Source organism: Lytechinus variegatus, chromosome 17 (genome assembly GCF_018143015.1).
Source record: "Lytechinus variegatus isolate NC3 chromosome 17, Lvar_3.0, whole genome shotgun sequence".
NCBI lineage: Eukaryota > Metazoa > Echinodermata > Echinoidea > Temnopleuroida > Toxopneustidae > Lytechinus > Lytechinus variegatus.
This window is the reverse complement of record NC_054756.1, coordinates 25,403,674-25,430,023: the sequence shown is the minus strand read 5'-3', so window position 1 is coordinate 25,430,023 and position 26,350 is coordinate 25,403,674. Positions and strand designations below refer to the sequence as shown.

The 26,350-nt window shown below is 38.7% G+C and overlaps 1 protein-coding gene across 1 annotated transcript in view; it reads left to right on the top strand.

The window, feature by feature from the left end:
- The window catches only part of LOC121431009 (CYFIP-related Rac1 interactor B-like), an 83,587-nt gene that overhangs the window by 37,754 nt on the left and 19,483 nt on the right, over positions 1 to 26,350 (top strand). Inside the window, exons 3-4 of the mRNA XM_041628467.1 lie at positions 3,808 to 3,896; positions 25,864 to 25,974. Of these exons, the coding sequence (XP_041484401.1) occupies positions 25,902 to 25,974 (73 nt within the window). The 5' untranslated portion in view covers positions 3,808 to 3,896; positions 25,864 to 25,901. The remainder of the gene's footprint in view (positions 1 to 3,807; positions 3,897 to 25,863; positions 25,975 to 26,350) is intronic.

Sequence of the window (26,350 nt, the reverse complement as noted above, 5' to 3'; positions counted from 1 at the left end):
ACTCCACATGAAGCGATCTTGTTGCTATGGGAATGCTCTCTGCGGGATGACACGTTTCGTGCAAAATTCGAAACCGCAGCATATAGGCATTCTACACACAGTGTGTGGGATAACGGGCAGAAAATGTGCGACCATCGCCTCCCGAAGAATGGTTGTGTCCTCACTTATGCTAAAACCAGAATAACACGGCAAAGCGATCTTGAAAACTACGTCACGAGGTGGTTTTATGAACCGGTTTGGAAGATCGCTTCGCCAGAACTTTTTACACGTTATCAGTTTCCACTAAACTTGTTTCCAGTAAAATAGGTGTAGGAAGGTAGTGAGAAGGGTGTCATAGACTGTGTAGTGTTGTCTTTGTACTGGGTACTCATATCGACACCAGGATGAAAAGTCGCAAAAGTACTACTCTTCATGTCTTCCGGAAGCATTCAGAGAAATCAAACTTGGAAAATTGTCAGATTTTAATACGTGTGACCAATCATGAGAGCTCTCTCTCTTTTCATCCCCAATGCTCTTTGCCTAATTTTTTTTAGTCATTGCTCAAGCTTTCAGTACCATACAATTTACTTTCAATTTAGATTAAATCAGAATTTTGTTCTATGTCAGGTAAAATTTTAATCTAAGTTTCCTCTAACCTGTAAAGCAAATTTCACTTTCCTGCAGAATTGTTAATCAAAATTTTCTCAAAATTTTGTGCTGTCCTGTAAAAAAAATAATCTAAAGTTTGCTTAAATTTCATATTAGACCAGTGGTCAAGCTTATTGCTCGGACTCCATTAAAAATTTCCCATCAGAACCTTGCTTAAACTTTCACCTTTTGTCCTTTTAGTCCTTCAATATTTCCCCATTGTGTTATGTTTATATTTGTTAGTATTACTTGTTATGACACAAATGTATTTTCAGGACTAACTTCCCCTTTAACCATGAAGGTTAGGTTCAAGTCCATGTTTGTTCTATGACTTAGGAGCTTCTCTGTCTTGTTGTCTGGGAGGTGTACATGTAGATGTATGTTGTGTTTGTAGTGCTATCAATGTTGATCGGATTACCACGTGAACTTGATATGGTACCAGACATCACTTCCTTCATTTGAACAAGCACTGGTCCTGTTTGCCTGAATCAATCTGTATGTATAGTATGTTGGTTATTATAGATTTTGTTCATTGCAAGATTCTTATCTGTAATGGGCCCTGTTGTATAAAAGTTACTTTATGGTAAACTTTGCCATCCAATGGTAACTACCATGGGAACGCTGATCAACAGCCAATCAGAATCAAGGATTCCTTGGAAGTTACCATTTCATGGCAAAGTGCCGGGGGCCCAGGTGGGTGTTTCATAAAGTTGTTCGTATTATTACGATGTAAGTTCATAGTGACTTTAAGAACTACTGGTGATCCTTTCTTGCGGTAAATGGTATACACCAAAATGTTCATCAATTGGCAATGGTTAGTTTAGCGCGTAAGAAAGGTTCACCAGTCATTCGTAAAGTTGCTCTCAATTTATGAACATCTTAATGAATCACCCATCATGGCTTGAATTAATTAACCCAATGCCATTGAAGGTCATGGCCATGGGTCTTATTGAATGACGTTGATGCCCTAGCTTTGGCCTTGGAGATATGTTCCTTGAAGGTCAATATTTTTCACATGTTTATTTTACAGTAAAAATTAAGAAACAGCTAATAGTGTAAGAAAAAAAGGGCATCTGCAGCCATGGGCTTTGAAGTCCATGCATTAATTATACACTTAAAGATAAATTCCAGGATTTGGTAACTTCAGGGGGCCGGATCTCAAATGACTTTTTACAGAATCTTATATAATGACCACCCAAGTGTCTGTTTGTATGAATAAAAAATCTGTGCCAAAGGATTCTTGAAGAAATTGTGTAATTGCTGAGAAATAAGCAAAATAAGCGCGGATTTGGTCACTTCCGTCGGGTCTTTATTCCAGCAAAAATAATACACTGTCCCACGTGTGCCTATCTGTGTTGGCGACCTTCAGTGTGATCGTATTTCAGCTTAGATTTTATGATTTCACAAAGTTCAGTTTATGTAACTGTACCACATCTAGATCCACGATGATATAGTCATACTTAACCTTGGTTTTACAGACTTTCTCACGAAATTACTGCAACTACTATCATTTAGCTTTAAGCCTTTTATAGCTGATCCCCAGTCTGCAAGCCCAGACTCATATTTGACACTTTAACCAATGTTACGCCAGGTCTTGATTGAAGACTAGAAGCCAAGCTCTCTTATACCCTTTTTAGACAGGCTAAAATTTCCTTAACCCCGTACTATTGGTGGGGCTAAATGGCAATTTAGCCCCACCTATAGTACGGGGTTAAGCTTAGCCCACTTTCGTTTTACACAGCGTTTTTGCAAAGTGGGCTAACCCCACCTATAGTACGGGATTATTTGGCCCTGCAAAAAAGCAGGGTTATCCCACCAATTGCGGTGCTAAGAGCAATAGTACGGGGTTAAGATCGCATGTGTAAAACGAAAGTGGGCTAAGCGCTCCCATTCATGCCCCGCGACAGAGCCGGCCCTGTTGTCCAATCAAAGGTAAGTATAATGAATATTCATGACCCCGATCATGGCGATGAAAAAAAAGCGCGCGCCAGAAGTCAGCGATTTTGAATATGACCCGAATGACCCCTCAGTGCGCTCGTGAATATTCATGAGCTACCAATAGTCCGGGGTTAGCGAGTTTCGTGTGTAAAAAGCAAGCATTCCTTATCCGGGGTTAGCAAAAACAATTTGGCATGTGTGAAAAGGAAAATAAATAGTACGGGGTTAAGGATAGTACGGGGTTAGCGATAGTCCGGGGTTAAGAAAATCCTGTGTAAAAAGCCTATTTATGTGTCAGGCACACAACATACATGTAGTGAACCTAGTCTCGGTACTTCAGACTCTGCATTATGCACCATGCGAATTGCAAAAACCAAGTGTCTGTGCATGCAGACTCCCCCCCCCCTTCCCTTAGCTGATGATAGGGTGTACTACATGTACCTGTGCACCTAGAAAGTAACACCTACCTTCTTGCGAAAGTGCAAGTTGGGGTCTGTTTGATCATATCACCCTCAATGTTTATATCAACAAAACGTACCATGAGGGCTAATAATTCCTATCACCCCATAGTGTGTGAACGTACCCCTATGCAGCAATCTAGGATGAATGTAGGTCTGTGAGTACAAGTTACAGTTCAACGGTCGCGTTCACATGCATCAGGGGATCCCCTACATGAGAAATCACTGGGGTATTGCGGTAGGATATATTAATAGCATCTCTCAGGAAAAGCCGCTAATAGCAATAGCCCCGACTTATCCATGTGGGGTGAGTAGTCTGGGAGCGCAGACTCCAGTTTGACATGTAATCAAATTATACCATGTCTGGGATGGAGACTAGACTCCAAACCCTATAGTGTGTTGAATAATATTGTTAGAGCAGCTGAAGTATAGGAGTATATCTAGTCTTGTACCTCAGACACCGCATTATTCACCATGAGTAAACAATGTGGTTTGTGTGTGTAGACTAGCTGGTGAATTCTGGTGGTAGGAAGTGGACTCTGCCGCACACCAATGAGCGACAGTCAGCGGAATCGGTTGTGTGCTTGGGACACTACCATCAGATATAGAAACTATTCACTGGCGAGGAATCATAGGCCTATAATAGTGCACTGTCGTACATGGCCTTCACGTTTAAATAGTTAACCACTAACCACTGGTACCTGCTTGGTATTTGAGACAACAAATTCATATCCAGGCGTATACTTTGGACCTATATATTTTTCTCTTCTGTTGGATTTTACAGGTGCTAGTATACTTGGATTAATATCTTGGATTGTGTCAAGGGGAACTATTTGGTCACTGAAAACTGAAAAAACTTCTGAAACTGACAAGGTAAGTATTGATTTTCTGTACTTACACTTTATTATTAAGTATAAAGTGTACACTTTATGACATTGATTGCACATATTAGAATATTTATGACATTGATTGCACATATTAGAATACAAAAATATATGCTCTTTGCATAGTATTCTAAAGGCAGAAAGGGAACTTCAATCTTTTGAGATAATGAGAATGATCAGACAAAACTTAGTATTTAGTAATGAACACATTTGAAAGATATCTGATTAGATTTAATAGAATTATGGCTGTTCTTTTTTTCAATGAGATCAATAATTCATTGTAAAGGCCTACATGTACACATATGTGAATCTACTATTGGCAACTTTTTGTTGTGTATAATTGTCAAAAGTGAAATAAGGCCTACTCACCTATGTGTATCATAGATATAGAATGTAGATAGCTTATAAAGTCAATATTTGAAGAAAAATGTTAACTCTTTGTAAGACCGGGCCCAGATTTATGTAGCTATCAGAATTCGGTGGATTCACAGTGCGGTGCACCATCTATCGGCTTCAGCGAACAGGCCGAAATTCGCAATGCCTCATGGGAAAAAAGTCGACATCTGTTGCATGCTATTGCATGAATGCGATTATGCTGCCCTGGTCGACGTGGATCGACCAGCGAGCATATGTATCCTGTTATGGTTCAGGAGGAGGGAAAGAAATTTGCCGCATATTTCTTTGCTAAATTTAAACCGTTTTTGGTGAATTCTTCGTCTGCTGTTGCCAAATCGTTTTAATTTTTGAAGCATCACACACTGCGCTGCCGGCCTGGGCCTGCGCTCGATGTCGACCCACAGTTGGAAATTTGGCCTGTCCGCTGCAGCTGATAGATGGCGCACTATATTGTGAATCCACCGAATTGTACTATAGGCCTACTGAAATCATGAAACTGCTATTGATAGTACAGTACAGTACTGTACAGCACATTTGATCTAGATAGATAAATGAAAATGACCAGGGGGCCGTTTCATAAAGCTGTTCGTAAGTTAAGAGCGACTTTAAGAACGACTGGTGATCCTTTCTTACGCACTAAACCGTCGCCAATGAATATAGCATATACTACAAGAAAGGATCACTAAACCGTCGCCAATGAATATAGCATATACTACAAGAAAGGATCACCAGTCGTTCTTAAAGTCGCTCTTAACTTACGAACAGCTTTATGAATAAAACTCACCAGACATGGTAGCTCGATGGTTGAGCGCCCGCCTCATGAATGGTAGGTTGTGGGTTCAATCCCTGGCAGAGTCATACCTTCTTGTCAAGCGTTCAAAGTTTTAGAATGAAGAAGGGTATGACATGCAGGGCACGCTGGGAGAACAGTTCATAAGAGCTGAAGTGGCTACCATGGGTAAATGCGGTCATTGAAATTTGTAGTTCAGAATGTCGGCCTATAAACGCTACAATGTATGTTCACAACTTCACATACATGTACTGTAGAGGTCCATAATGTTAATTTAGGAGCACGTTTAAATAGATCATCAGATAATGATCTCCTTGTACCTGTTTGTGATTGCTTTTATATTCACCTTTGAGTAAAAGTGAATCATAAAGAGAGTACATTTTTATGATGACCATTGGTCCTGTTTTATTCTCTGAAACAAACAACAGAATAAGTCTATACTGTACATGTAGATACCCACCAGTATATAGTGATATGCCTATTACACAAGATGTAGAGTGTGTGTATGCAGACATATATATATACAAATAGCTTTAGGCCTGGTCACACCGCCTGAGCGTTGTTGGAGCGGTCGTGGAGCAGTAGGGAGAGAGGGTCGAATTTCGCTCACAAACTTGGGCAAAAAATCGAAGAAAAAAAAAACAATCGAAATCGAAAATGGTGAACGGTAGCGAGCGGTGATGATTTTTTCTCTCCGCTCCACGACTGCTCCAACGACGCTCGGGCGGTGTGACCAGGCCTTTAGGCCCTCGGAGAAGAATTGTGACATTTTATATAAAGCTTAGAACTGCAAAATTGTAGGCCTACATGTAATGCAATGTACATGTACTTGGTACTTGAAACCTACTATGTGAAACTCTGGTTATTGTGTTAGCATAGCGTGCTCAGGCATATCATTTGCACAACAGATTACAATAGAGTTTGAAACTATGAAAGAGGATGGTTGCTGAAGTGGAATAATTTACGATTTCCCATAACTGCATGTATGAATACAATCAGCTTGATCAACCCACCACTTTGATAACATGTATATTATATGAGATATTGTACTTGTACACATCCTGGTTTATCAATTGCTGGCTATTTTTAGGAATATACCGCTGGACTACTTGTCAGCGTAGGAAATTCATGAGGGCCACAGGCGATTTTGCCCTCTAGACAATCCAGATCACCCCTGAAATTCACTGACTTGATTTCTCTATTGGCATCACTCTTTTCTAAAGTCGCGCCAGGATCTGCCACAAATGACATTCAAGAAAGTTTTACAGAAAATCAATTTTTCTATTTACATGCATCAGAATAATGAGAAATTTCTTTTTACTAATTACAGCAAAATTTGGCAATCCCCCCTAGTCTGCTGTGCAAACCCTTCACTCGAGTTCTTGAATGGGTCTGAATGCGTAGCCTACAATGACTTGCGTACTGAAGGCCCTATTGCCATGAAATGAAACAGCAAGTTCGATTATAGTGTTAGTCTTTGATCACTTGTTGATCAAAGTTTCAATGAGGAGAATTGCCCACAGACTAGGGTGTGTTCAATGTCGGTTTCCAACTTTATTTGGCAACATGAATCATGATTGAAATATATTTACAAAATGCGAATATAATGGAAAAAGGGGTGTTTTCAATGTCCTCCATTCTCGGTCTTAAAATTAAACGTGTTTAAAATCATGATTCAGAGGAAAATTTAAAGGTCGAAAAAAGTTATGTTTGTAGACACCATCAGCTCAGATTTTACGACTTTCAGCATCGCAAATTTATGCCACATTGAACACGATTGACTCTCAGTGGAAGCTTTAATACACAAGCCTGAATTGCCTTTTCTTGTGATGGGGCAAACTGCACACTAAAGCTGTGCTAATGAAGGCGGGAAATTTAAACACAAATAATCAGCTTTATATTTTTGACACTGAACAGTGCACTGCTGAATTTGTTTTGTAATGGAGTTTTCAATCATGATTCATGTTGCTGTTTAAGTTTGAAAATCAACATTGGACACACCCCAAATCACGCCAATTTGAAAAAAAATAGCCCCTTCAAATACTTCAACCCCTGCTACAGTTTTACATGAACATAAATAAAAGAATAACAGCAATAAAAAGTAATTTAGCTTCTTTGGACGACAGAAACTTATTTTCTACATTGTACATGTACATCCAGCCTACATGTAATGATACTCTGTACAAAAAGGGGTATTCAAAGCCTTTTTATCGTTTGTTCAAAGTGTTTTTGTTCAAAGTTTTACCCATCAGCGACTACAAAAAAGCAGGAAACTGCACCAGGAAGGGATAACGCGTCCGTATGTGCAGTATTACAGAAACTTGGACTGTTTCTTAGAAGTCATTGTTTATAGACTACAGGAAATCAATTCAAATCATATATGTACATCATGAAAAAAATGATCAATCCACATTCCTATCAAACCAGAAATATGCGTCTGGGCTACATAGAATTTTGAATGAAAGTGTAATGCATATTATCCACAGAGCTTGCTCACCCTTTCTGCGTATGGAGGAAAAGAACATGATTTTTCAAGTTCTATTCTTAGCTCTTTTTTCAGTATGATTTTCCCCTATTTTTCTCGATTGCTTTACTACACAATCCTCTAGGATTTGTTTTCCTAATTTTCAGCAATATTATCATGCCCCAAAAATCTTCCCTAGGGAATTTTTTTCCACTTTAAAGAGAAATTCCAGTAGTTTCAGTAAACACTGATTTCATGAGAAAGTCTGTAAAACAAGGCTTAATTGTCAGTATATCATCGAGGATCTAGATCTGGTACAGTTACATTAACTGAACTTTGTGAAATCTTGAAATCTACGCTGAAAAATGTTCACACCGAAGATCCCCAACACAGATAAGCGCACGTGGGACATTTGCTTAGGGCGTCGGGCCCGACGCTCTACCCGAATCCTGTGCTTATTTGCTGATTTCTCAGCAATTACACAATTTCTTCCAGAATCCTTTGGCACATGCGTTTTATTTATACAAACAGACACTTTGGTGGTCATTTCATTGGATTCTGTACGAACTCATTTTGATATCGTTACCAAAACTAGCATTTACCTTTAAAATTTCAAGGGCTACTTGTCACATTCTAAATAAAGCTTTATCATGGTGGATTTCTCATTGATTCTAATAGTACTAATACATTGTACATTAATGGAAAGCTTTATATGTACTTTTCACACTACAGAATTTTTCCTCAATCCTGGGAAATAGGTGGTGCTGTTGGGCTAGGGGGGTCTTAACTCTACCAATATCCCATGGGTTAAGCTTAGCCCACTTTGGTTTCACACTACGTTTTAGCAAAGTAGGCTAGCATGGTACATGTAAATAGTACTGGCCCTGCTAAAAAGTAGGGTTAGCTAGCTGGCTTTAATATTGCAGTGTCACTGCGATGCTAAGAGATGCCGTGTGAAACAAAACCAGGCTATTTAAAAAAGGAAAAGTGGGTCTAAGCATTTAATAGCCAACTACAGAAGTTGCGTGCTGTGCGGCGAAATCATCAGTATTCATGAGCAGTGCGATAGTCCGGGGTTAAGGCGTTTCCCGGCTATAAAATATTATTGGGTTATCAAAGAGAGACAGCTTGAACCCCCTCCCCCCAAAAAAATATGGGGTTAAGGATAGTCCGGGACTTTGGGGCTAAGGATGGTATGGAGGTAAACAGGAAATGCAGTGTGAAAAGCATTATGATAAAGCCCTGGTGGGTGTTTCATAAAGCTGTTCGTGAAGTTACGAACGACTTTACGCACGACTGGAACATGTTCTCAGGTCATATCTCAATTACATAGGGATATCACATAGCACAAGAAAGGATCACCAGTCGTGCGTAAAGTCATTCATATCTTACGAACAGCTTTATGAAACACACATCTGGACGTCTGATGATAGTCTGGGATAGGAAATGGAAATATGACAGAGTGATAGACAGGATATCACAGAACTTGTTAGTCGTTAGCAATACAAATGATCCGCTTGACCTAATTTCCTCTTCATTTGCATTCATATAACAACAGGTAGGCCTATGTGCCAAAGAAGAATCAAAGTTTACTGCAGTACAGTATATTAAACATTGTACACTGTGGGCTTTTTTAATATTGAATACACAGAATGAGTTTGAATAATGGGCAAAGCATGATTTAAAAAAATATATACTTCATATGATACCCTGAATCACATTTTCAATGTACATTGCATGGCACTATAACACTTGGCCTTTTAGAGTATATTTCTATGTCAGTTTTGCAACAAAAACAGTGAACTCCAACAGAATATTTGTTTAAAATGGGTTGATGTGGAAGCACAATATGTGCACCCCCATGCCTATTGTTTAATTGTTGATTTATGTATGCCATGCCAACTGGTAATAACAATAGGGCGAGGTTATTCCCATATGGAATTTGGTGGTGTGCAAATTATGAAGTTGGTCCATAAATTGGTCATGGGACATTTCTCATAATTGGGTGTCGATTTTCATTATAGAATGTTTGATGTAATGGCATGATTATTGATATGAATCAAAATCATGGCATGCAGTAATGAAGTTAAAAAGTTTGTGTAATAGACCAGTTCGTAGTTACTTCATGGACAATTTTGGTCAAATGACCTTTCATTTCTTTCATTATGATAGGCAGATTTCAAAGCAAGATATTAAGTAAGCTTGCCTTACATAGCAGGATGAAGAAATTTAATAGACCAAGTGACTAGAATAACACACCAATGAAACCTTTATGAAGGTATTTGTTGAATTCCTACTTTGAATGCATATCATATATGTTGCACAATGTACTTGGCAAACAGTGAAATACCAATCGTTCGTGGACGCATGGTTGTTTTTTATGGATGTAAATGAATACCACTATTCAAAGGAATATATGAATAATCAAGACATCAAAGTTGGTGCTTATCTCATTCGATTTTAAACCACCATGTCACTTTAGTACAAATGACCTTCCTCTGATCATGCGTAGAATATTTTGATCATGCGCAGAAAGGAACTACGAACTGGCTTATTGTGACTTATGGTACTATTAAATGAGAAGTAGTTTGGGGAGGAAAGGAGCGTAGCCAATTTTAGTTTCACGTGTTATCAGGTATGTCAGCCCAGGTATAGCCAATTTCAAGAAATCTATCAAGAATTCAGGACCTATGTACATGTATTCTCACTGTTGTAGTTTTCATTGTTGTATTTGATGTAGTTAAATAATGTAGTTCAGTTTAATTTAATAGTATTATAATGTAGAATGTGAAATAACTGTAATTCAATAGTTCTTCTAATAATTTAAAGCGCTTTCTAGAGATCTCGATATTAAGCGCTCTATAAATGCAATTAGCATACAAATTTAAAGCTCTGGTGTTAAACTAGAGTATGCATGTATGCATGTACAGTATATAACCACACCAGTCATCAATGTTAAACTCTCAGTGGTGTTCATGTGTATCACAACACCTTTGGTTTTTATACACTCTTTGGAGTTGCAACGTACGTGTAGAGTAGGTAAAACCTGGGGGTCTAATCTTAATACATTTGGTCTTTGAGGTGCACCAGTAACTAATTGGTGTCATTTTAACACTTTAGTTTGTAATATGTTGACTTTACTTTGCTAAAACCCTTTCAAAACTTTCATACTACACTGTATGTTAATATTTTTTTTGTGAGGAAAAATTGATATTTCCTGATCACAGAATATTAGGTACATGTACATGTCCTGATTCAGCGGATCTGTGAATATGCTCAAACTTGGTAAATATTAACCGCCTCATGTAAAGCTTATACATTGACCTGGATAATCCATAATTGCTCCATTATTAAAACCAGGTAAATTGGTGAGTGGTCATTTGACCTTTATGAATGGTTGTTTTGATGGCATGTCACCTGAAATATGAAAGGACAGCTTGCTAATCACTGGCATGCAGCGATTTGAGAAGCATGCCATCAATTGAGTCATACATGTATTTCCATTTTTTTTCTACATCAAAAAGAGATCTTGAATTTGGTGTAGTAATTACTTTTATCATATCAAGTCCAAACTAATGATATGTAAGATTTTGTGATGGGGAACTGTACTTGAATTGGCTTGAATTTCATAATGTTTTTCTTCTTTTTTTTTCCAGTGGAGGGGGGGTCACTCTTTTTTGTTTGCCAATTTTTCTGACAAGCGAAACAAAGATTCTTGTTTGCAAGAAATTACATAATAAGTAAATGTTAATCTAAAAAGAAATTGATTTTGACAATTTTAGGAAACATTTTCTCTGCTTAAAAAGGGCCCCAACCCCCAAGAAAAAGTAAAAGAGGGTCCTCTTTTCAACTTTTTTAATATATTTTTTTTATATGACTGTAAATAGTACATTTACTGATAGAGGAGGGGATACATTCAAGTCGAGTCAGACACTCTATGAACTTTGTAATATGAATTAAAAAGGAGGTATTGTCGTCCATATATAGTACCTTGAAAATACCCATCACAAATAGTATCCCTCCCCTTCCTACCCCACCTCCGTGGTCCCCCCTCCCCCAGTGTTCCCTAATGAATGGCAATCAATCGGCTGAGCATATTACTACTTTAAAGTAGAGCGCTACATCCAATATCCTCTCATTAGGTGGTTTCAGACCGCCTCAAAGTTTGCCAGTTCCAGGTATTCTCTGATCGGGAAATTTACCCCGATCAGAAAATACCAGGTATTTTGGTAATGAAAGCAAACTACGTGTAATTTCCCCGAAAGAAAATACCCGCTAAATAGTAGGTACTTGGCGAAATTCTGAGAACTTTTGTGGGGATTTTTCCAAGGTCGCAGGTATTTTGGCGATGTGAAAGCAAATTACGGGAACTTTTAGCCCAGCGTGTCGTTGGGCGTGGCGGCGTGGGTGGCTGCTGGGCTAGTGATTTTGAATCTCGTGCCTTGCCTGTTTATCAGACCATACTGCGCATGCTCGTAACTTCGGGAACTTATCCCAAAGGATGTGTTTCGGGGCGGTGTGAATGCAGGAATAATTAACGGGTATTTTGTAGCCTTAAAAAGTTCTCGTAATTTAACGGGGATTCTTGTGATCGAGGCGGTTTGAAACCACCTATCTACACCGTCTCTAACGCTCCATCTGAGCACAGGTTTTGAGCCATTTCTTTCAATATCCCATAAATCCCAGGCCTGAGTACCGAGACACGTCCGATATTGCCAATTTGAGTGTCGCTTTCCCTCTCTGCCGATTACCAGGATCGTGCATGGAAAGGCCATTATGAATATTGTATCATGTGCTGTGCACCAAAGTTATCCCCAAGCTTCACTGTGTTTGAAGTATGTGTTACATGTATGTTTGCACGCAACACCAATTTAGCATTTCTTGAACCATTTTAACTCTGTATTTAGTAAGCCGTATGCAAAGCACAATATGTTCAGTACAATTTTTATTTCAACTGTTGTTTGTCATATAGGCCTACATGTACATTGTATTTTGATTGTTCCAGCATCTGAAGGGTAATCATTTATTCACATGTAGAGTTGACCTCTTTGAACATTCTTACTATAATCATGGAATTATATTAAACTTGAAAACTCAGAATTATTGTTTACCCAGGATTAACAATTTTATTGTGCACTCCTTGATATAGGATTTTGGAGGGGCAAGGCCGTTTTGGTGATGTCCACCTTTTTCATATAGGCCTACACTGAGGAGAAGGCTCCACACTAACTTTTTTTCTTGGTGGCCCAAACAATCTACCAAAATCATCAATTTCATATTTTTGGTGGCCCTAAAACAATAGAAAACATTACAATTTATCAAAACTTTGGTAGCCCAACAGGGCCACCAAGTGTTGGCTTTTACAAAATTTTGGTGGCCCGACTCATTTTTGGTTGCCCCGGGCCACTGCTAATGTCGAGCCCTGGGCCTACATGTACATAGGGTAGGGAACAGATGCCACCAAGGCTGGGCAGAGGGGCACCAAGGCCAGAAAGAGGGCCACCGTGGCCACTTTTTATGGGTCATGTCATGTAAAATCAATATAAAAAAAGGCACTACATGTACATGTACATGTACAGTATGTGGCCAAATGAAGAAGGGCATATTTGTAGTGGTACCCAGTTTGAAGGAGGAGGACAGCTCGCCCAGCAGGAACTGGCTTCTTGTGTCCTCCAACTATAATATTACTACACCGGCTTTAGCCTGGTTGCCTTTTATACAAAATTATAGCGCAAAAGCATTTCAAGGAATTAATTCCTGCCAGGTACATGTAATAATGATAATATGCAACATAAATATAGCGCTTAATACAAATGTTTCTAAGCGTTGCATACTATTACCCTGGCTTTAGCACGGCTATCCTGATCGGACACTTAAGTTCAAGGAATTCCTTCCTACCGGGTACCTATTTGCTACACCTGGGTGGAGAATGCCAAATGTCGATAAAGGCCTTGCCAAAGAACTTGAGTACTGCAATGGGATTTGAACCCCCGACCTCGTGGTTCAAAGTCCAGAGACTTACACCTTTACCCACTGAGCTACAACACCTCTACAGGTACCCATACATGTCCCTCACCCGGGTTGAGGGCGCCACAATTTGGATCATTTTTTGTTGCTGAGGTAAATTATGCAGTGTCTGGGAGTTGAAACCACAACCCTGTGTTTCAAAGTCCGGAGACCAATCCACTGGGCCCCAACGCTCAGTACACTATGGCATATTGGATGATTGTTACATCAACTTCCATACATGTAGATCTCCAATGTTCTCTGTGTCGTATTAGCATTGCACTTTTGCTACTTATTCATTCCATTCTCCTTCCTCTTTTCCCCTCATTTTTCTGTTGCCCTGTGGACCATATATCCCCTCTCAATCACATACAAGTACACCCCACACATGTAATTCCTCCTGAATAGAAGAAAGAACATGAAAGCTTCTTCCCTTCCCCTCCTACCAGATAAAATTTCAGATTTTTGATGAGGTTCTTAGTATTCAAAGGGCATCGCCCCGTATGTAAGTGCAGACATTGTATTGGAGAACATGAACCAATTTGAAATTGTGAGACATTGTCATGAATATAGAAGAGATTGTATTATATGAGGTCTTATTGGTGGTGTTTTTCGTGCTGATTGACATTGAACTTGGGTCTCTTAAAAGAGTTTTGTGAAAGGCCCCTCCCCCTTGCAATTAAAGTTGACTTCCCCAGTAATGTACATGTAATTATAGGTGGTTTCAGACCGCCTCGAAGTTCGTCAGTTCCAGGTATTCTCTGATCGGGAAATTTACCCCGATCAGAAAATACCAGGTATTTTGGTAATGTGAAAGCAAACTACGCGTAATTTCTCCGAAAGAAAATACCCACTAAATACATGTAGTAGGTACTTGGCGAAATTACGAGAACTTTCGAAGGGTTTTTTCCAAGGTCGCAGGTATTTTGGCAATTTGAAATCAGTTTACTGGAACTTTTAGCCCAGCGTGTACAATGTAGTTGGGCGCGGGCACCGTGGGTGGCTGCTGAGCTAGTGATTTTGAATCTCGTGCCTTGCCTGCTTATCAGACCATACTGCGCATGCTTGTAACTTCAGAAACTTATCCCGAAGGGTATGCTTCGGGGCGGTGTGAATCATGCAGGAATAATTAATGGGTATTCCGACACTTTCTCCACTCCCAGGGGAGCATAATGTGACTTTTGTAAGCCTGTCACTGTGGTCCACTTGGTCCCCTTCATGATTGGTTTTATACTAGTACATGTATGTAGAATCAGCATATTTGGTATTGTTTATCATAAACTTTCTCCACTCCCAGGGGAGCATAATGTGACTTTTGTGAGCCTGTCCCCGTGGTCCACTTGGTCCCCTTCATGATTGGTTTTATACTAGTACATGTATGTAGAATCAGCATATTATTTGATATTGTTTATCATAAACTTTCTCCACTCCCAGGGGAGCATAATGTGACTTTTGTAAGCATGTCCCCGTGGTCCACTTGGTCCCCTTCATGATTGGTTTTATACTAGTACATGTATGTAGAATCAGCATATTATTTGATATTGTTTATCATAAACTTTCTCCACTCCCAGGGGAGCGTAATGTGACTTTTGTAAGCCTGTCCCTGTGGTCCACTTGGTCCCCTTCATGATTGGTTTTATACTAGTACATGTATGTAGAATCAGCATATTTGGTATTGTTTATCATAAACTTTCTCCACTCCCAGGGGAGCATAATGTGACTTTTGTAAGCCTGTCCCTGTGGTCCACTTGGTCCCCTTCATGATTGGTTTTATACTAGTACATGTATGTAGAATCAGCATATTTGGTATTGTTTATCATAAACTTTCTCCACTCCCAGGGGAGCATAATGTGACTTTTGTAAGCCTGTCCCTGTGGTCCACTTGGTCCCCTTCATGATTGGTTTTATACTAGTACATGTATGTAGAATCAGCATATTTGGTATTGTTTATCATAAACTTTCTCCACTCCCAGGGGGAGCATAATGTGACTTTTGTAAGCCTGTCCCTGTGGTCCACTTGGTCCCCTTCATGATTGTTTTATACTAGTACATGTATGTAGAATCAGCATATTTGGTATTGTTTATTATAAACTTTCTCCACTCCCAGGGGAGCGTAATGTGACTTTTGTGAGCCTGTCCCTGTGGTCCACTTGGTCCCCTTCATGATTGGTTTTATACTAATGTGTGGAATCAGCATATTTGATATTATATTGTTTGTTATAAAACTTTGTTTACTACATCATACTGCAAAAAAATATACCAGTCAGGATCATTAAACTGCAATGAGTAATTGCATGGTGAAAGAGGATACTCAACACATAAAGTGACACTTTCTGCTGGTAGAGTTTGTTCAATAAAAAAACTTTCAATGTTCCCAGAACCTCCTGATATTATATTAGAAATGAGGTCAAACTATTACAGATAGGAATAATGATCTGCAACATTTATGCAGCGTGTACATGTAAACAGTGTTTCTATTTAATAAAAGCGCTGCATACTATTTTCCAGTAATGACAGCACAGGAGCGTTGTTAGTGCTATTACAATGCGTTATTAGAGGCCCTGTTACAACTGGTAAAGTGGCAGTGATGCTGCAATACACATTGAAATAAATGTTACGACTTCACAATCCGAAAGATGCGACTAGGCTAACTGTTCGCTCTCTGTTTGGCTAACAATGAGCACTTTTAGAAATGCACGTCGACATAGTCAACTGGTACGAGATGACGTCATTTTTTGGCTTTCCATATGCCTCAGGTCCTCACACACGTCCACTATCAGAATCGAGAACCTCGCCACATCCATTTTGCGGTTCTCCTAAATCATAGTCGACGTGCACGTGAGTGACGTCATTTAACCGCTCAAGCTCAGCATGAAGTTCAACCTTTCCCTTTTAAAACACAGTTTTCAGTGACTTTTTCACAAAATTAATGTAAGTTGTACGATGCATTATGTTTATCATATTTGAAATTGCTTTCTGATCTCCAAAATTTATATCGATATATATCCTAACTCGCGTAAAAAGGAATCAAAGCAAGTGAAAGGGCAAGTGTGCACAAGTTGCACTTTCGCATCACCCGACCGGGTCGCCAGGCGATGGTACGCCAGATCTTCCGGGTCGGGCAGCGTGTCATGACCCGCTGGTTATCGCGCTGTTTCAAGTGGACGTACATGTACATACACGTACAAGTCGAGTGAAATCTAAAGTCATCCAATCTGTAGTGAACGAGGGCAGACGACGATGTTGACTCGAGCGATCAGAGGACTGCTACGACGTTCTCGTTCACTACTCCTAAAAGTCTCGTGGCCAGCTGCCACTGTGGCATTTATAGTGTGGCTACTTTGATCAGGCGCTAAACAATGTTTCTGTGTGGTCAGCCGCCATGCACTGGCATTTACAGCAAGGCAACCTTGATCAGGCATTAAAGTACATGTATCCCTGGAATTTTTTTCCTACTGAGTACCCATTTATTACACCTGGGCGGAGAGTAGACAATGTAGATAAAAGCACTTTGTCAGAGGATGCAAGTGCTGCGGTGGGATTTGAACCTGGGACCTTATGGTTCAAAGTCTGGGCACAAATCCACTGAGCTATGCAACCTCTTTATAGGACCCCTCAGAACATGCTCTTGGGTGGAACATGCAGACAAAATACAGAATTAGCATAACGCTTGATATGTATACTGCAAAAGCAAGATGCTCAGCATCAAATTATGATTTCCTTCAGTCAGTCCATGATGTACGTCCTGGGTCCTGTAACACAAAGGTTAGTGATTAATCGTACACTTGATTTTATAATTGATTGTACATTGTAGTCAATGCAATCCATCGTAGAAAAATATTCTACAATCATTGTTAATCTTTGTGTTGCGGGCCCCTGTACTGTGCATGTACCACTTGTTTGCCAACCTGCATTGCCCATTGCCCATCCATATAAAAAATTCTCCTCGAATTCGGAACTGATCGTTTTCTACAATACCCGGTAATAGGCAGTTGCATAGCGTCATCTATATCTAGAAACAATCAATTCCAAGGCACATTGTTCTTATTATTACTATTATTACTCTGGCTTTAACTCAAGCTGCCTTTCAGCGCTCGTGCATTCAAGGAATTACCGGTAACCCTGCCGGGTACCCATTCACCTCACCCGGCCGGGTTGAGTGCTGTGCTCACTGGAAATCAAGTCCGTGATCCATCTTTTTTGGACATCCTTTTTTTTCATCGCCAAAGGCTACCTGTACTAAACCAGTTCACTTGCAGTAAAAGTCATCCATCTCTATATTTTATAGATTGACTGTCATTGCAATGATAAATGTTTCATTAGGGCAATCAATGTCATTAGAAGTATTTGCAACATGCTGTGTTATAACCTTTTATTACAATGTAGGTTGAGGTTAGACATGTTCACACAAGAATACCTTGACTTGAAAAAATGACAAGAAGAAGTTCACCCTTGTTTGGTGTCCATCCTTTTATCTCAAACCAAAAGACTGTATTCTTGCTTCCAATAGTAACAAAAAAATAGCAATTGATCATACATGTAGAACAAAATTTGTTCTACATGTACGGTCGATTGCTAAGCTTTACTTCACTGTTTTTCCCATGGTTTTAGATTTTTTTAATGAAAATACAATACTGCAGATTTATTGGAAAATATTTTTTTTCTCAAAATCATTTTATACATATATATGTGTATTAGAGAAAGTTAAACATACATGTACTCTTTTACACCCCAAATCCATCAAAATACTACAATTCTATTATTGCATGCAGGGTTGGCATCTCTGGTAAGGCTTGTATTGATGTTGTGTGAACTTGATAACCAGCTTGGTAATAACTGTCAGTTTCATCTCTGTTACATGCTGTTTGATAGCCCTATATTTCTTGGTGTCCTGATACAAACATTGCAAATGCCAAGGATTGTTCCACCTGATCTCATGTGATTTATGATTGGGAAGGGGGGGGGGGGGGGTGAGGGGGTTGCAAAGATGTTCTTATTGCTCATGTATATCTCCATGAGGAAGGCAGGATAATGCAGTAGTACTTATTTTCCGTATTTAGTACTGAAAATAGAGAAGAATACTGATGGTTTCATGCAAAATACTGATTTCTTAGTTTCAGTTTATGTGTTGTCCTATGGTATTCCCGTGAAAATACTAATTTCCTCACCAAAATACTGATTTTCAGCCTTGAAAATACTGAAATGTTCTTGTTCAGGTTGGCAGTTCTGATCTGCCACAATGAGCCTCATCCCTTGCAAGATAGGTTTATTTTTATATCAATAGGTTTTGAAAAAGCAAAAAACACAAGAAAAATGTATCCAAAGTTTTTATACTTTAACAGGGATTCTTGTGATCGAGGCGGTTTGAAACAACCTAGAGAGAGATGGGGGTGGGTGCGAGAGAGAGAGAGAGACAGACAGACAGACAATCTAGAGACAGTGGGGGGGGGGGGGTTGAAGGAGGCCTGTTGGGAACTTAAAAGTGTGTGTTGAATCATCAACCATGTATGTAAAAATACATACTGTAGACTGATGATTGATGATATTTGTCACTTTTGGGGAAAGTTAATGAAATAAATCTGTTTAAAGTGATTGGTTAACATTGGTTTGACTTTTATAAAATCTGAGCTAGAAGGTCACTCTTGTCACCTGTGTCTGCGATATGTTACAAAAATGAAGCCCAGAAAAAATTGCGTTCGAAAAAAATTACTTAGTGCTTCAAAACTGAAATATACAGTGACCAGAAACACCATCTTAATTTTATCCCATACACTAATGTGTAATATTTAGGTGTTTATAAGACGCCTATTTACATAATCAGCGTTTGCCTTGTAGTTTTAGATTTTCATTCTCAATAATTGTTGTTTTCAGGTTTATTAGTTCTAACTAATACATGCACTTGTATTGGTTTGAGAATTTTTTAAATCGGCTGCTCACAAAGTTAAACAATACCTTTAACTTTTGATAAGTTTCTGTTCAAGGAGCGGATGAATAGACACCAACCAGCAAAAATAGTTTGCAGACTATACATGTACATGTATGTAGGCCTATAGCACAATAAGATATTTTATTTTGTGCAGGGTTTCGGATATAAGTTTTGGTGGAATTGTAAAACAAAATAATTCATTTTATAATTTATGGCTTAAATTAATTGCAAACAGATTTCACTTCTAAGAAGCTTTAATTGTAATGAAGGTCCTACTTCTTTAAGTTCTTATCTTGAAGAGTTGGAGTAGGATACTCAGTATATAGGGGGCATGCCCCCTTGCAGCCCAGACTGGATCCACTGCTGACTTTAAATGTATTCCTATAATTTACATTATACTTGGCAATACTTCCATCTGACATACAATTATTTCATGCCCCAACTCCACCCCTCCAAAAAATATATATATAATATATACATATATATAACCAAATTAGGAATTACACAGAGATTGCAATATTGCTCATCGTGAATCACTGATGTTTATGGCCAGTTTGAAATGACCTTGGAGTAACCTTGATGAGGATTACTTTAATCATGTTTGCTTTTAATCCTCAATATCGACTCTGCAGTGCAATTATACTAAATACCTACTAGAGATGGAGTTTAGTAGCTCTGCTTTCCAATAGTTTAATGTTCACACAGAATCTGAATAGATTTTGAAATATAGTTTAATTGTGTCTGAAATTTGTTTACCGGTATTATGTCATTTCTAATTTGCTGATATTTTGAGTTTTAATTGAAAATTTTGAAATAATTTTTGCACCATTGGATAGCCTTTGATGCCTGTACTCTTTCAATATTTGAAATAAAAAATAAGCGGAAAGATTACCAAAAAAGAAAGTCGCTTCTTGCCAATCTTGCGGTAACTTGACTATAATGTTACGTACATGTACTCTAATAATGAAAAAGCATTTAGAGTAGACTCTGACCCAAATTGGGCAAATATAATCTTGTGATACATTCAGTAGAAAGAAACGCAGGTTGTATTACATCAAATATTTGTGTTACTGTTTAATATGGTGTAAGTCATAAATTTAAATAATATGAAAATGTTTATGAAATCATCACGGTTGCCTCTTTCTAGATGGAACTTTGTAAAGAAAGTCCCACATTTATTTATTTTTTTGTTATACATGTATACATGCACTAGAATGCCCCTTTAGTGTTCAAATGTACCCAAAAAGGATTTTTTTTAAATTGGGGGGGGGGAATTAATTGAATAATTGAGATTATGAGATAATGATAGATGATGTGTGAACTATAGCTACTACTATGTAGTCCTGATGTCAATTGATTTATAATGACTTGTGTGAATAATAATATTAGCTGGTTATACCTGCATCTGTGAGTAATCGTTTACTAATTAATTTTAGTGTATACTCACCCTGAATCACCAGATATGAAGAATTATGGCCCATTGCATGATTTTATTTGTCAGTTAATTAAAATTGTGTATTAAAGGTCAAGTCCACTTCAGAAAAATGTTGATTTGAATCGATAGAGAAAAATCAAACAAACATAACGCTGCAAATTTCATCGAAATCGGATGTAAAATAAGAAAGTTATGACATTTCAAAGTTTCGCTTATTTTCAACAAAATAGTTATATGAACGAGCCAGTTCCATCCAAATGAGAGAGTCGATGATGTCACTCACTATTTCTTTTGTTTTTTATTGTTTGAATAATACAATATTTCAATTAATAAAAATTTGATAATAAGGACCAACTTAACTTAACCTTAAATTGTTAAAATAATGGTAATTCCAAATGTTTAGGGAGGAATAAAGCAATGTTTCACTTGACAAGGAGGAGAAAATTAGAATATTTCATATAATGAAATACAAAAGAAATAGTGAGTGGATGACGTCACCAGTTTGCCAATTTGTATACCGACCAGGATGTGCTTTGTGAAATTAAGCGAAACTTTAAAATGTCATAACTTTCTTATTTTACATCCGATTTTGATGAAATTTACAATGTTTTGCTTGTAGGATTTTTCTCGTTTTTTTTTCAAATCAACTTTTTGTTGGGGTGGACTTGTCCTTTAAGATTGATCGGCTTGCACTTTATAATGTACAGTCAAACCTTCTTAATAATGGACATACTCGAGGTTATAGTTATAATATTTGTGATGTTTTTTTTAAAATAAAGATATACATTATTTTGGTGATACATGAATATCCATATGACAAGAAATCATGTTTATTCAAATGTTGTACTCCCAAGAACTAAAAAATATTGGATCAACAACTGATTATAAACTGCATTACACATTAGGCGGTTTCAGACCGCCTCGAAGTTCGCCAGTTCAGGTATTCTCTGATCGGGAAATTTACCCCGATCAGAAAATACCAGGTATTTTGGTAATGTGAAAGCAAACTACGCGTAATTTCCCCGAAAGAAAATACCCGCTAAATAGTAGGTACTTGGCGAAATTACGAGAACTTTCGTGGGGATTTTTCCAAGGTCGCAGGTGTTTTGGCGATGTGAAAGCAAATTACGGGAACTTTTATCCCAGCGTCGTTGGGCGCGGCGGCGTGGGTGGCTGCTGGGCTAGTGATTTTGAATCTCCCGCCTTGCCTGCTTATCAGACCACACTGCGCATGCTCGTAACTTCGGGAACTTATCCCGAAGGATGTGTTTCGGGGCGGTGTGAATGCAGGAATAATTAACGGGTATTTTTTAGCTTTAAAAAGTTCTCGTAATTTAACGGGGATTCTTGTGATCGAGGCGGTTTGAAACCACCTATTGAGAAAGGAACTGCACGAGGCAACCTGCAGGGGCAGTTTATAGGGGAAATAAACTCATACATGAACCCCCTACATGTGTTCTGTCATACAATATAGGCCTGCATGTTAATGTTATAATATACAATGTACACTTTGGACTCTTTGAACTGTAGAATCTTTCCCTACATGTATATAAAGGAAGGAGAGTTTGAATACAGGTGCATATATGAAAAATTATTCACTGTATGAGGAAGTGTGTTGAACAATTCACAACTTCTTGAGGTTGAATAGTATTCTTATGCACCCCTTGTCTTCTATTGTTACTGTGATCAATGTAAATAAGGGAGGTGACTCTCGTATATTTACTTGAAATTGCTTCCTCTTGCGGCGTATGTAATACTACACAGGCCTATTTTCATAGTTTTTTATTCAAAGGAATGATATTTCTCGGTTTCTTCAATTTCTTCCTTATCGATCCTCAAGATTTCCTAAGCATTTTCTCTTTATTCGAGCATGTTTTCTCTCAATTATCTGCTTCATTCAAATTATTATGTTTTCAGTTTCACCGTATCACTTTTGCATGCCTGGCTATACTGTGTATGAATCATAGCTACATGTATCTTGCCCGAGTGTGCATGCTCCTAATCACCAACGTTGTGAAAGGAATGAGAATCAGAGGGGGCATTCACACTAATGCATAATGCACGCACGCAGATGTGAAGCATATGTGCAAGAAATATACAATTATTATTTATTTTCTTCTATTGTAAAAGATGGGGATTATATGTCTGGTTATCATTATTATTATTTTGTTTGGCATCACTTGTGTCTGGGAGGCGAAAAGCAAACTGAATCATTATGACCCGCAGGTCTCTCCTCCTGATATAACTGATCGGGAAGTGCAGGTGGACCACTACACCAGGGTTTCCCCCTACTCTTCTACGAATAATGCAGTGGGTTCTTAACGTGCAAAGGTGGTGACTCTCCTCTACACAGGGCCTCCGTTTAACGTCGTTTCCGAGGGACGGAGTGTTTTCCATTGTAACATAGCCTGCATGTATGAAAAATGGGAGAGACTTTTACACACAACACATTGGCTTCAGTCATCCGCTCGGGTTGGACTCGAACCCAAGAACTTTGGTTCGAGTCGACAGGCTGCGAGGCAGATGCATTACCGACTGAGCCAACAACGCTCTCAATAAAAGTGTTTCCTACATGTACCACCGTACTTGTACATGCACATTTATGTGAAGTATGTTTTAGAAACGTGCAATGATTATTATTTTTTTCTAGTGTAAAAAGGGCATATGTTCTGGTGGGACACTGCAGATTGCAGAATATTTCCTGACGGGTTTCCCCCCTTTTGCTTTTCAATTTCCTGACTTTAATATTAGCCTATTACCGGTATAGAGTACAAGTGCGACTATAGATATATTTTGATAGCTGATTTTATTTTGAGAGTTATGAGACAGTATCTCATTGAAATGAGGAAGAATATGGATAGAGTCTTCTTGATTAGCATGAATTGACGAGAATAGTTTTTGCTGAAATTACAGCATGCATGGTATTGTTTAAAATCCAAGCATGAGGGATGAAATTAATATCATCACAAGTTCACAACAGTCATGATGAAGTTTACATTTGCGTTGTCTAGCCATGCATTGCATGCTGTCTCATACCCTTTTCATAAACCCATCCTCCAATTAGCCGCCTAAGAGTAATGCGGATAATTCAATAAAAATTGCGTTCACAAACTCCGAAAATAAGCCGCATTATTTTTACGAGCGCCCGTCCTGAAAAAGGCGGATAATCGTCATGACAACTGGACACGCCCCCTCCGATGCGGTTGTGTTGGAAAAGGGTGACCTTGTGACCGCACCATGGCAATTATCCGCATTATTTGGAAATGAGTTCATAAACTCAAAATCTTGTCCCAATGCTGCGATTATGCGGATAATAGCAGCATCAAAATAATGCGGATAACTCTTGTCCTCCAATTTTACGACCAAATTTATGCTGCTATTAGCCGCATAATTGGGTTTATGAAAGGGGTATCAGTGTCTTGTTTGTCAAGCAATAGGCCTACCATATGTGTGCAGTACATTGTTCCACTCAGGCAAAAAAAAAAAAATATGGGGGCTACTTTTTACATCATACTGGCTATGAAAATCTGAAAATTGGACAAGCTTTAACTCTGTATTGAATGGGGATTTTCCAGGGGCCATTTAAAAAAAAAATTCCATGGCTCTTTTGAGCTTTTCGAGGATATAGTTGCCCCGAGCCACCGTGTAATTTTCCTCAATGGTTCCACTTCTTCCACTCATTCAGCTTCAGTTTTCCCATTGTTTTGAACCAATAAAAAATAATGATAATGTGACTTATGAAGTGCCAAATCCACTCTATGGAATGCTGAACAGACATGATGAAGAATTATGAAGTATTAACGAATATAAACGTTTTAAGAAGATAAATTGTTGAAAGACCTTTCATACACAGATGGAAGATTTAATAGATGTGTTCAGGAAAGGCTATTCAACTATGGTATGCTTGAGCAAAGGATCTGATTCTCTCCCCCACCCCAATCTTTCCACCAAGAATGAATAATACTCATCCATGAACATTTATTTCATTTGTATGAGTGTCTGAGATGTGTTATCCTCATATCACTATAAATGTATCCCCCTCTGTCACATTCCAATTGAATGACTGATGGACACGCATCTGTTTCTCCGAGAACCTCTTGTGTCTCTGCTGCCTTTGTCGTCACGCCAATCGTTCTTTAATTACGGGCCATCTGACAGAGTTATCGTGTGGTAACCTCCTGGTCTGTGCACACCGCATTCGTGCGATCTGGTTGATCGATTTGCTCTTCTGTCGTCGCGTTCTTGGTCCGTGAAGCAGTTTTTGATTGCCATCGCCGATAAGGCTGAAATGTTGTCCCATCATGTCTTCATGTTTGCTTGATATGGTGTCCTTAATGAGCAAATGTCATCCATGAAGAATGTCAAATAAGCCAATGTAAATTCTGTGATGTTTGCAGTACTACCTGAGCCCCCCTTTCATAAAGACTTGTTACAATAACAAATTCACAAATTCTATAGCAAATTTACAATCAGCAAATCATATTGAAGGATTCTGTTATTGCAAATTTGTTATGATACCAAAGTTTATGAAAGTGGGCCCCAGAAGGGTGTCCCTGACTTCACATTGCTGATTATTTTGGCTAATTTGTTGTCATATCACGTCTCCATGTATATTTGTTATGGTGTCCTAAATGAGCAAATGTCTACCATAAAAAAGTAAAATTGGAAATTTTAAGTCTAGTATCATCTGTGGCACACCAGAGTCTTATAAAACAGATGTTAGCGATTGATTGTACGCTCGATTTTCATGATTGATTATACATGATATATTTTCTACAATTGATTTACATTGAATACAATGTACAGTCAATCGTGAAATCGGGTATACGATTGATCGCGAAACTTCATGTTACGGGACCCTGGTCTGAATAAGTATTTGAACGTGTACAGTCATTCCATAACTTACAATATTTTATTGTTTTTTTTCTTCTTTTTGCAGAAACTTTCTAATTTCGTCAGACACACAAGCCAGACGCCATGGGCAATATTCTAAGACTGTTAGCGCGAGAGGAGCCTCCTGATAACCCACAAGTATACATTAATTTTGAAGGTTAGTGATTGATTCATTTTCTTCATGTGGAGCGTTGTGGCCCCCGGGGGGGGGGGGGGGGCACTCGGTATATAATGCATAGTGGGTATGTGCCGCGGAGGGGACCCCCATTTTTGCACTCAAATTTCCGTTCCAAGGCATAACATTTTTGTCTTATTGAGAAAAAGAACAAAGAAAGCCGCTCCAAAGCATAGCATTTTCTTCTTATCGAGAAAAAAGAAAGAAATCCGCTCCAAAGCTTCGCATATTTTTACGCCGTTCTGGTCGCATTGATCCGCTACAATGAGCTGCAATTTTGGTGAAAAGCAGCCGCTGAGCGCTCTCCGGCAATCGCCTCTGCGCGAGCGTACCTGGCGGAGGCCGCGCTATACATTGT